The 12354-nt window shown below is 41.1% G+C and overlaps 1 protein-coding gene and 1 non-coding gene across 21 annotated transcripts in view; one reads left to right on the top strand and one right to left on the bottom strand.

Moving 5' to 3' along the window:
• Positions 1–12354, top strand: part of Kidins220 (kinase D interacting substrate 220) — a 91590-nt gene that overhangs the window by 17633 nt on the left and 61603 nt on the right. For 17 of the 20 annotated variants that reach the window (XR_007591624.1, XR_007591625.1, XR_007591613.1 and 14 more), the window contains exons 5-11: positions 1259–1357; positions 2000–2101; positions 4769–4867; positions 7335–7532; positions 9313–9411; positions 10914–11012; positions 11414–11512. Coding sequence is in view for 6 of the 20 variants with exons in the window: in XM_050141850.1 (XP_049997807.1) it covers positions 1259–1357; positions 2000–2101; positions 4769–4867; positions 7335–7532; positions 9313–9411; positions 10914–11012; positions 11414–11512 (795 nt within the window). In the remaining 14 variants the exon portion in view is untranslated. The remainder of the gene's footprint in view (positions 1–1258; positions 1358–1999; positions 2102–4768; positions 4868–7334; positions 7533–9312; positions 9412–10913; positions 11013–11413; positions 11513–12354) is intronic. The other 3 variants (XM_050141851.1, XM_050141853.1, XM_050141855.1) reach the window with 1 other exon arrangement.
• On the bottom strand, positions 5304–5409 carry LOC126501381 (U6 spliceosomal RNA). Its single transcript, XR_007591665.1, has one exon. It is a non-coding gene; the product is annotated as a U6 spliceosomal RNA (small nuclear RNA).

A 12354-nucleotide genomic window follows, 5' to 3' on the forward strand; every position in this document is an offset into this window, starting at 1 on the left:
TTTTCTGAGAAACCACCATACTGATTTCCAAAGTGGTTGTACAAGTTTGCCTTCCCACCAGGAATGGATGAGTGTTCCCCTTACTCCACATCCTCTCCAGCATAAGCTATCATTGACGTTTTTGATCTTAGCCATTCTATCAGGTGTAAGATGGTATCTCAGAGTTGTTTTGATTTGCATTTCCCTGATGACTAAAGATGTTGAATGTGGTTCTGGCATGATTGGATATCAACATGTAGAAGAATAAAAATAGATTCATATCTATCCTCATGCACAAAACTCAAATCCAAATGGATTAAAGACCTCAATATAAATCCGACCACACTGAACCTGATAGAAGAGAAAGTGGGAAGTAGTCTTCAATGCATGGATACAGGAGACCACTTCCTTAATATAATCCCAGTAGCACAGACACTGAGAACAACAATAAATACATAGGACCTCCTGAAACTGAGAAACTTCTGTAAAGCAAAGGACACAGTCAATAAGACAAAAAGGCAGCCTACTGAGTGGAAAAGATCTTCACCTACCCCTCATTAGACAAAGGACTGATCTCCAAAATATATAAAGAACTCAAGAAATTAGACATCAAAATTCTAAATAACCCAATTGAAAAATGGAATACAGAACTAAGCAGAGAATTCTCAACAGAAGAATCTCAAATGACAAAAAGACACTTAAGGAAATGTTTAATGTTTGACCTTCTATGAAGGAAGTCATCTGTCTTGGCACACATTACTTAGCTGGTGGAGGCTAATGAAGTACATGTGGTTTAAGTTTGGAAGACACTGCAGCTTTCTGTCTTTCTCTTCATAGTATATTATGCCTCACAAGGATTTTATATCTATGATCCTTTGTTTTCAAATCTAGGAAGATATTACTATACTTAGTTTAGATGTGAAATGCCTCCCAAATATTAGGACCCCTGTCCCCTTCTGGGTATTCCTGCTGTATGTAGTAGAGCCTTCGCGCTTCTCCTTGCTCCCTGGACATCTGACTGTAAGCCAAAGTGACTCTTAGAAGCATGAGTGTTTCTTGTTCAGTTTCTATGATGTTTACTATACAAACTTTGCAGTGATCACTTACAGACTCAGCAGGTTGTTCAGTTCGTGTTCTGTTGTCTATTTCTGAGGAGTTTGAGGATTTAAGACCATTGTCTTTATAAATAATGGTGTTACAAAGATATTCATAGAGGACCTGATTAAAGGCGTTCCTTGCTTGGATTGGTACAATTTCACATGCCTCTTTTGTCCTCTAGGGGGGATGGACAGCTCTCATGTGGGCGTGCTACAAAGGCAGGACTGATGTTGTCCAGTTGCTGCTTTCTCACGGTGCCAACCCAAGTGTCACTGGTTTGGTAAGCATTAACAAAAAAGTGAATTTGTAATGTAAATAGTAAGTTTTCTTGCAGAGTGCTGCAGGATTTTTATATGTCATAGTGGGTGGAGATTTTTTAGATCATAAGGAATATTGTATAGAATGTATACAATGAAAATTTTATACGCTCTCTTTTCTCAGTTCTTCCAATGAAAAAGCAAGCTTTGAACTTGAATGTTAACCGTAATTGTGTAACATTTCAAAAGGAAGTTGTGAATTCCTTGGTTATCTTACTGTGGGTGCATCCTTTCCCTGAGTTTCTTGAAAAGATGTTTACCAAGAAGCCATACCTTTTTTCTGTACATTCTATATATTTGTGTATATACGTTTTACTTCTTGTTCTGCTTATTAATCATGCTTACTGGCTAATTACAATAAATATGTTAACTCCGCAGAAACTAATGTGTTGATAACATATGTTTATTTAAGGCTTAACACGTCTTAGTTTTAATTATGTATTATGGAGTATTTGTGTTTTTAAAGTGGGGGATGGTCTCTAACTTGATTAAAGAAATATTAGTTTGTGTTAATTCTGCTGGTATTTATTAGTAAATTTGTGTTGTAAATGCCCGTCTAAAGACTTTCTTCTTCCTCCATCCTCATATGTTCCCATGTTTCCCAGCAGTACAGTGTCTACCCTATCATTTGGGCAGCAGGCAGAGGCCATGCTGACATAGTGCATCTCCTGCTGCAGAATGGCGCCAAAGTCAATTGCTCTGACAAGGTGAGTTAGAGTCTCTCACATGGAGTGTCCACGTTATAAACGTCTCTGATATATCTTAGTTTTGTATTCTAACATTTTTATAGATGCAAAGCTTACAGATGGGTCCTCTGAGTTATGGACCAAGTGTTCTCTTGATGTTTATTACATTAAATTCATTATTCTCAAAAGACACAGATAGTGGACCTGTGTCTTCATTGTTTGAAGTTTTCTATTATATATAGCTCTTCTTCCTCCTTTCAATCTTACCTACATTGTTTGTGTGAAAATTACCTTAAAATTTAAGTTTGATTCTCTTTCTCTCATGCTTAGATTTCTAGAGCTGGTGGTGTGGTGATTGGAAATAATGGTTGCAAGTTTTGTTTGAAGTGTGGAAGGAAGGACAGTGAAGGGCTTTTAAGAGGGAAGGCTGCTGGGAAAGTTGTCTCAGTTAGATCACTATTGCTGTGATGAAAGAGCAAGACTCCTCCACATCACAGTCCATCATCAAGAAGGCAGGACAGGAACTCAGCAGAGCAGGATCCCGGAGGCAGGAGCTGATGCAGAGGCCATGGAGGAGTGCTGCTTACAGGCTTGTTCCCTATGCCTTGCTCATCCTGCTTTCTTATAAAACCCAGGACCAGCAGCTGAATGATGACCCCACCCACCATTGGCTGGGCCCTCCCCCAGTGATCACTAAATGAGACAGTGCCTTACAGCTGGATCTCAAGGAGGCATTTCTTCAGCTGAGGTTCTTTTCCCTTGATGACTCAAGTTGACACACAATTATCCAGGACAGTTGGTTAGCCAAGGAAAGCCTGAACTGTCAGGACTTGAACCAGAGACCTAACGGGAAGGGAAGAGCAGGATGGGAGGATGTGATAGGAGAGGAAGCAGTTGGGTGATGTGATGAAAAAGAGGGAGATAGGATCTGAAGTGTATGTGAAGGGAGCCTGGCCCTCAGGAGCGTGTGCTGAGACTGTGAGAAACGTGTACACGAAAGGATTCTATTTGGGGGGAAAGATCAGAATTTGAACTTGAGAAGAAGGTAATAGAGTTATTGAGATGGTTGAGCACTAATTGAAAAGCCATTATGGAGCAGACAGGAAGCAAGATAAAGAAATTCTTACCAGAGAGCTGCATTTCTTTGTAAAGATAGTGTTGAGATGGCTGTTCCTTAGGGTCAGGACGAGTTGGCCAGTGAGAAGGAAGAGAAAGGACAGACGTTCTAGCAAATACTCTGGCATGTCATTCTCTGAGAAGGGACCAAATACGATGGGTGCTTGAGGGATGAGAACTTATGTCTGATTCATAAAACTAAGGCTGTCTTAATGAGTAGTAAGTGTGCATGTCTGTTATCCTTAAGAATACCTAGGATAATGTGTTGTGGGGCTAGAGGAGGTGCTTCAGGAAGACAGCATGTTACCTACAAGGCAGGAGGCTGGGAACACTACGGATGGAGGAGTAAAATTTGAGTGTTTTTCCTGCATCCCTTACCCATCTCTCTCAGCCTGTTCTGGTCTCATACCCCTCCTTTTGGTTGGCATATGCTCCCACTTGCTGTACTCAAGCCCTTGATTTTCTGCCACAAGGACCCATCTTTCAAGAGTTTTCAGGGGTATAGTTCCCAAGAGTGTGGCTGATGTCTCTTATAGAAACTAGCCACATAGAGCTGTTTAGATTTAATTTAAAATTAAGTAAAAGTAAAAATTTATAGTCACAATATCTACATTTTACATACTTAAAGTCATACAGACTAGTAGCTTCTTAATGTATGAGCAATGCATAATAATAGTTTTTTTTTCTCTGTTCAACAGACTGTCAGGGGCTATTTGTTTATAACTGTGTTCAAGTTTTCATGGACATAAAGCGCACTTTGGGTATTTCCACCTATTGATTGGACAGCATTCCTTTATGTCTGGTTGTTAGTTCTTGATGCTTTCTGGTCATGTTCCATGAAAGGTGCTTTTAACAGTTTGTGGGCTGCAGTAGTCAAGGAGACACGTTGATTGGGATATGGCTAAGAGTGCAGATTTGAAAGCTTGGTGGTTTCATGGTTATTTCTCTCCCTATTTTTTGGTCATTTGGTTTTTGAGGCAGGGTTTCTTTTGTTTAACCCTGCATAGCCAGGAATGCGTCTGTAGACCAAGCTGGTTTTGAATTCAGAGATTCACCTGCTTCTGTCACCCAAGTCCTGGGATTAAAGGTGTGTGCCACCACCTCTTGGCTTTTCTATGTCTTGATAACTTTATTACTTTGACCCTGTTTTGGGCCTCACTTTCTTGTATGAAAATGTGGTCCTATGAACTGGGCTCACTCTGTGATAAAGACCGTGTGCTTTAACTATGTGATGTTGTCTGAGCTGTGCTTAGCACTTAGCTGCTAATTTTTAGACTATTAGACTTCATATTATATCATAAAATATAGAAAGCCGTGAATGCCTTTTAAAAATTAGGGACTATGACAGTGGTGGAAAAATTATCTTGATTAAAAAAGTTAAAGTTGATTAAAAGACATTTCATACAAAATGACTACTTAGGACAATAGGATGAGGGATATAGGTTTTTATATAGGACTGAAATTATGACTGGTATAAATACTTATCTAAGAATACTCAAAGTATTTATTACAAGCTGCTCTCTTTTAGTACCTGTCTGAAAGTAACCCTGAATTCGCTGTCTGATTTAACAGTATGGAACAACCCCTTTGGTGTGGGCTGCCCGGAAGGGACATTTGGAATGTGTGAAGCATTTGTTAGCCATGGGAGCTGATGTTGATCAAGAAGGAGCCGTAAGTACCTCTCCTCTCGTACCCCTTCTAGTAGAGTGACGTTTTTACTTTAAGGGAGTAAGTTAAGCAAGTACAAACCTAGGAAAAATTCCCAGGAGTTCTTAAATGCTATTTTTGTTTTTAATTTTGAGATAGAACTTTACTGTGTAGTCCAGATTTTCCTGCCTTTGCTGCCAAGTGCTGGGATTTCTTAAGTGCTGTTGACTTTAGAAGTAAGCATGTTGCCAGGCGGTGGTGGCGCACGCCTTTAATCCCAGCACTCGGAAACCCTGTCTCGAAAAATCCAAAAAAAAAAAAAAAAAAGAAAGAAGCATGTTATGATAGGAAAAACACAATATATATTTGCCTTTGAGGATCTATTGCTAATATACATAAATTTTGGGAAACTAAAACTATGAAGAAAATTCTCAGTAATCTTATAAACTGAAAAATTCTTCAGATCAAGTAGTGCCCCCCCCCCTTTTCATGTCATCCTTGCGCAGAGGCCATGCTAATATTTTCTATCATTCCAAGTTTAGTTTATGTGCTTCCAAAGCGAGCACCCCACTTTTTTCTTTTTTAATGTTTGAAGATGTTTTGATAGAGTTTCATTAGTATCCTGGAACTTGCAATGTAGATCTGACTGACCTTGAACTCGAAGAGATCCTCCTACCTCTGCCTCTTGAACAAGGACAAAAGGCGCGTGCCACCATGCCAAGCTGGTTTTTAATTGCAATTGTGGGAAGCCATCATGCTCTATTAAAATGTCTTCCCTTAAAGTGATGTTAGTCTCCGGGGGATCTTTACTGTAAGGTGTTGTTCCTGTCTAATAAACAGGTTAAGAACATCAGATGTGGGCTGTTAAGGTTGAAGATTGGTCAAGTCTAACTGACTATCAGTTATTAATTCATTATTGAGCACCAGCTGTGTACCTCATCTGTGTCACGAGTGCCAGAGAGCCATGAGGAGCCTCACAAATAGCTTTTCCTTAGAGATTCCAAGAATGTTTCAGAACTAATGTTTGTGTGAAGGACTACTGCCTGTGTGATTATTATGTGGACAACTCATGATGCAGTCTGAGAGGAGATAACACCAAACCTTTGACACCTGCAGCCAAGTTAAACTCATGCTGGACTTCCTAGAGCAATGGTGTCCAGCCTGTCCTGTCTTCCACGATGGCCTTCTAGGTACTTTTCATCCTGCTTGAGCCTCAGCAGGTCCCGTGTCCACTGGCCTCTCTCCCAGGCTGTTGAGGAGATGAACAGCCTGCTATTGTGATAATCTGATGACCACCAGTTCTGTTTTACTGTATAAGAAAGGTGGCTAGTATTTTATAGGACTATATAGAATATGTTAACAGGCTTTAAGTACCATTAAAGATCATTTGTTACACTTTTATTGAGATGTGCTTTAGCTTTTAATTCATCACTTGCAGTTTTTCTTAAACATTTTATTATAAAAAACTCTTAGTTTGGTCCATTTTACTTTGGATTATTTAAGTTGGAAAATGTTGAATTTTGAGTCCTTCTTTAAACTTTGTTGCATCTGTGAAAGGCTTTGTTCCCAGTAAGTGAGTCCATTGTCACTGGAAGACCTGAACCTCCGGATAGCCTAATGATGCAACAGAAATAATGTATTTTTGAAGACTGAAAATACAGGATGGCTCAGTGGTTAAAGTGCTTGCTGCTAAGCCTGGTGACCTGCGTTCTGTCCTTGGGATCCCCGTGGTACTCTTATGACTTGACATCCACGAGTTCACATATATGTATGCCTGTGTACATGGGCAATAACAGCAAAATGTAAAGAATAATTTTCATTAAAAACCTGATTTTATTAAAATCCTGCCACTTTTGGTATATGTCTGGTTATTTATATTGGCATCTTGTCAGAAATAACTTCTAAAAATTTAATACATTTGTTTATTTACTTATTGGAAGGGGCACATGTATGCCACTGCACATGTGTGTTCAGAGAACAACTTGTGAAGATTGGTTTTCTCCTCCACCACATGGATCCCGAGGATCAGATTGAGGTCATCAGGTCTGACAGCAATTGTCTATGTCTTCTTGCTCGTCCTATCAGAAATAACTTTTAATGGCTGGAGGATCATTATAGTGGTAGAGCCCTTTCCTAGCATGCTCAAGGCCTGGGTCATAGGCTGGCACCACCCACTGTTAAAACTGGTTTATATTTAAAATATTGAGTATGTGCTTGTGTTTGCCTGTGGATATATGCATGTGAGTGTGAGTGCCTGCAGAAGCCAGAAGAGGGCATCAGATTTCCTGAAGCTAAACTTACAGCTGTTTGTGAGTCACCCAGTGTGGGTGCTGGGACTCAAACTCTCGTCCTCTGGAAGAGCAGCAGATACTCTTAACCGCTGAGCCATCTCGCTGGCTCCCCAACTGTTAATGATGGAAAACAGCTTTCTGATTATGGTATGCACAATATGTTTTCTAGAATATGCTAATTTCTTTGTTTTTCTTTGAAGAATTCAATGACTGCACTTATTGTGGCAGTGAAAGGAGGTTACACACAGTCAGTGAAAGAGATTTTGAAGAGGAATCCGAATGTCAACCTGACAGATAAGGATGGAAATACAGCTTTGATGATTGCATCAAAGGAGGGACACATAGAGATTGTACAGGACCTGCTGGACGCTGGGACATATGTGAACATACCTGACCGGGTAGGGAACCTACCTCAGCTTGTCTGTGGAGATGAAGTAGATGGAAAATTCGTTAGTGGTTCTTTCTCATCAAATGTCTTTACATATGACATGAGCTTGTTTTAAGAGAAGTTTCTATTTCTACTTTTGAAACTAATAAATTAAAATTTCCAGTCTTGTTAAAGACCTTGTTTACTTTTGTCAAATAAATTTGTTACTGGCAATGTCATACGTACGGTTAATTTGTAACTCCCTTTGATGAATACCCCTGTAGGTATTTTTCACGACTGGTGTTATTCATTGTCCCAGGACTTAAGTGCTGACTTATGCTTAAGGTTTTTTTTCCCTCTTGCCTGACTTCTTTCCTGAACATATATGTTCAGAACTCTCCATGTGAATGCATATTTAGTAAGCTTTTAAAACCTATGACAAAATAAAATGGAAGTGGGGTTGTTTGTGATTTTAAATCCCTTGAACCATTTTCCCCTCAGTTTTCTCCATCTCAGCAAACGGTTCTACTCTGCTTTACCCTTTCTTTACCTACCCCAGACGGTTCTGCTGACTCTCGGGAAACTTATCCTCCCTGGCCTAAGCCATACTCTCATGTTATTAAAACAAATCATAACATACTCCTCTATTGCCTCTGCTATATGTCTGCCTGCTATTGAATGCATGCATGTAACATACTCCTATTGCCTCTGCTGTATGTCTGCGTGCTGTTGAATGCATGTGCTCCTTTGTTGAAGCCATACATGGCTTTCTCTTGCACTTTGGTTGATACTACATTTTTAGTTTACAGTCCTTGTTTTGTGTCACACTCCCCCATTTAGGAGGTTACAGTCCTGTTAAGTCCCTTCTCTTGTTTGTCCTGCTGTGGGGTACAGCCATGTGCACCTGCTGTGTTCTCAGCCTAGAACGCTGTCCACCCATGTGACTCCTGCTTGTCATTTTACCTCTGTTTACATCTAAAGTGAAAAGTGCCCCCAGCAATGCTGAAGCATGCATGGGCAGCCTGTTTATGTTGGGTTTCATGGTCTGAGTTGATGAGGATGACTGACCAGGTCTCTTCCTCAAGGAACAAGTTCCACCGAGATACGCACTCGGATGGCTGGATTCAGAGTCCAGAGCACTAACCATTACACCATAGGAGCTGTTGCCTACTTACGACTACCTAGTCTGGAAAGGTCATCTTTAGCTATCCAGTCTAAAGGGGCTACCCAGTTACTTTTGATCAGATATGTTATCCTATTTGTGTAGTGTTTGCCTTGGTGTATTTATTTTATTGTATGTTGTCTTTCTTTGTGAGACTATAAATTTTCATAGAGCTGGGACCTTGTCTATCTTGTTTCCAATGCTTAGAATGGTACCTGGCACACTGGAACAAGAAATGGGTTCCTTACCAGTTTACTGGTTCTCACCCACACCATCACTTACGTTATTCACTAGAACTAGTCTGCCTAGGGTTTATTTAAGCTGTTAGTTGGGCAGCAAAGATACTACACCACAGTGCTGAACCTGAAACCCTCAGGGAATAGTTGACTCGCAGCCATTGGGCCCTCAGAACCAAAACAGGCAACAGCTCATGGGCTTACTTAACACAAAAGTCTACAACAGATCTACTGTTTAGCAACAAAATAATAAGATGCTAATATCAGATAGTATCAGTTAATTAAAAATCTCACTTTAGTGATACTCTTTTTCAAAGAGGTTTTTAGAAGAAATCTATTATATTAATAAATGAGTAACCTTAATTTCAGAACTGTGTTTGTTTACTAACGGACCTTGTTTTCTGCCCTTGTAGAGTGGGGATACTGTATTGATTGGCGCTGTTAGAGGTGGCCATGTTGAAATTGTTCGAGCACTTCTCCAAAAATATGCTGACATAGACATCAGAGGGCAGGTATGTGCACCCAGACTGCGGGCACCATGAACATGTGTGTCAAGTGGTCAGGATGTCTCTCCTCTTCCTTTCTTTGGAGATAAATGTATGTCCTAGGCATTGACTGTGTGTTATTGTTGTTTTAATGCTTTAGTGACTCAATTCTGAAGTTCCAGAATTAATGTCCTCTTTAATTCATATACAAGTAAAAAAGTTCCACACCATTCTAGGCTTTGTAGTGAAAACCTGCCTCAAAAAATAAAACAAGGGGCTAGAGGTGGTTTACTGGTTAAAGGTGCTTGCTGCTCTTGGAGAGGACTGGGGTTTAAGTTCCCAGCACCCATGCTGGGTGGCTCACAGCTTGCGTTAACCCAGCTTCAAGGGATCCGACCCCCTCTTCTGATCTCTGAGCTTCCACATAAGTATGTGGGTACGTGTGTGCACACATGTGCACACACATACACACATGCACATACACACAATTTTTTAAAATTCAAGTGAGCATTGATGTAGAGAAAGAGGAAACAAAGGAAAGCCTTTACAAGCAGGTGGGGTAGGAACTACTTTTGACGGTGGGCTGAGTTTTGGCAGGTAGGAGGAAGGAAGGCAGAGCGTTTTGGGGAAGCACAGTGGTGACTGTGTGATAAAACTCGAGAATGGGGAGTGAAAAGACTGCTGTAGCTACAGAACAGCGGCCTGCCGCTGAGGACAGAGAGAAGGAGAGCTGGAGATGTGTGAGTGGTACTATGGGCTGGGCAGCCGGACACATTTCTTAGACTAGGGACTCTTAGGAACAGGTTGGCATAGGAAACCTAGTGAGGCAGCTACAGGAGTTGTCATCTCAGTTAAAGGTAGATTTTCACTAGACGGTTCCTGGATCACCTGTTTTAGGCCACTGATTGATTACTCGTCTGTCTGTCTCGTGCATTTATTTTAATCAGTTTTGATGGATCTATGTGAATCAAAGGAACCAGATAGGTTGGTAAAGGATATGTTCAGGACAGTATAGGGTACTGGTGGATCTAGGTTAAGAAAACTACAGATAATAATGCCTGCATTTGTAAGAAACACGTTCCTACTCACTGTCTTCAGAAGTGCTGGACAGATGTATTATCTGGCATTCCAGATGGAATTACCTGGGCCAGCATGTTTAATAATGACTTGTCCAAAGTAGCAGAGTTCAGCTGTCAGTGACCTCTAACGCATTTATATTCCTGAAATCTGACTGCATCACACAGGTGTATTTTAGGGCTATGGATGTGACACAGTGATCTAGTGCCTGCTTAGAATGTGTGGCCCTGGGCTCCACCCCCGCAGCACAGAAACAAAACAGAAGCACAACTTAGCAGCTCAGCTCTCTCCTTCTTATTTAAGTAATGCTAAGTCTGTCTAGGATTCTTTCATGAAGAATTTCTCAGAAGTTAATCCTAGAAATCATGTAGATTGACATTACTTCCCACCTCTTTATATTCACAAAGAGCAGTTTTTTAATACTACTCCCCTGATTTTCTCTGATGATACAGGACAATAAGACTGCATTGTACTGGGCTGTTGAGAAGGGAAATGCGACAATGGTGAGAGACATTCTGCAGTGCAACCCTGACACCGAGATATGCACGAAGGTACAGATGCCGTTCCGGTCTGTTAGCTGAGTGACTTCAGAGTTGCAGTGTTGATGCCCTGTGTCAGAAGCACGCTGTCAGCTAGTCACAGCTGTGTTCTTTGCACTCTGGAATGCAGAACACTTTTGCTTTAAACCTCTGTGAGCTGTGCTTGGTTCCCCACATTAGCCATTTTTGCTTCACTCAAATCATGTGACACTGTACAAGACTTTGGTGGTTGTAGTTAGCTGTGTGTGCAAGTGTTCATGATGAAAATATATTTGTAATTCTGGTATAAAGTTAAAAATGCCTTAGGAATATAGTTATTTCCTACAAGACACTGGCTGGGGAAGGGAAAGCACTGAGTATGGGACTACTGACATAAAGTAAGCCCTGTTTTTAAACCTCCTCTGTGCCCACAGGATGGCGAAACACCTCTGATAAAGGCCACCAAGATGAGGAATATTGAAGTGGTGGAGCTGCTGCTGGATAAGGGAGCTAAGGTGTCTGCTGTGGACAAGGTAAGGACGTCTGTGTGGAGTGCCTGTGGAGAGATGGTGCACTGACCTGCATGGTGTGTGTGTGTGTGTGTGTGTGTGTGTGTGTGTGATGAGATGAGTTGACTAGCTGGGATCGCACACAGGGTGTGTATGTGTGTGAGTGTGTGTGTGTGATGAGATGACTAGCTGGGATTGCACACAGGGCATTTTGATTCTGTTCTAGCATTATTTTGTGGAGCAAGTAGGCTTAGTGTGTTATCTTCTCCTTCTCTGGCTCATAACCAGCTAAGAAAGCTGACCTTGGTCACCACCCGAGGAGGACATCTCAGGGGTAGCTTACCACAAGTCTCCAGCGAACACAGAAGAGTTAGGGACGGTGTGTTTCCCATGTAGACTGTAGACTTACATTGATGGTCCAGTTGCCAGCACAACATGGGGCAGTTCAAAAAACTGCCTGTATCTCCAGCTCCAGGAGATCTGATGTCTTTCTGTTTCCCTGATGACATATTCGCACGCACATATTCATACACAGATACATAAATAAAAATAAAAAGGATATATTTTTTTAATCAGGAAGGGCATAAAGTTAAAAAAAAGACTTTGAAATGGAAACTTCTGCTGGATGTAGTGTTTAAACAGTACTGGATGCCTTTAATCCCAGTTCTCAGGAGGTGGAGGTAGGCAGATCTCTGTGAGTTTGAGGCCAGCCAGACCCATGTAGAGAATTTCAAGGCCGGCCAGACTAGGAAAAGCAAAGGATTGTTGTATTGCCTATTTGTGGACACCTTACTGTCATCACCTCCTTTCTTGTTGTGCCACTGACTCAGCTGACTCTGTGTCTCCATTTTGGGATAAGAAACACA

The sequence above is a fragment of the Alexandromys fortis genome, unplaced genomic scaffold (assembly GCF_014885135.2).
Source record: "Alexandromys fortis isolate MF-2015 unplaced genomic scaffold, M_Fortis_MF-2015_v1.1 scaffold_30, whole genome shotgun sequence".
Classification (NCBI taxonomy): Eukaryota; Metazoa; Chordata; class Mammalia; order Rodentia; family Cricetidae; genus Alexandromys; species Alexandromys fortis.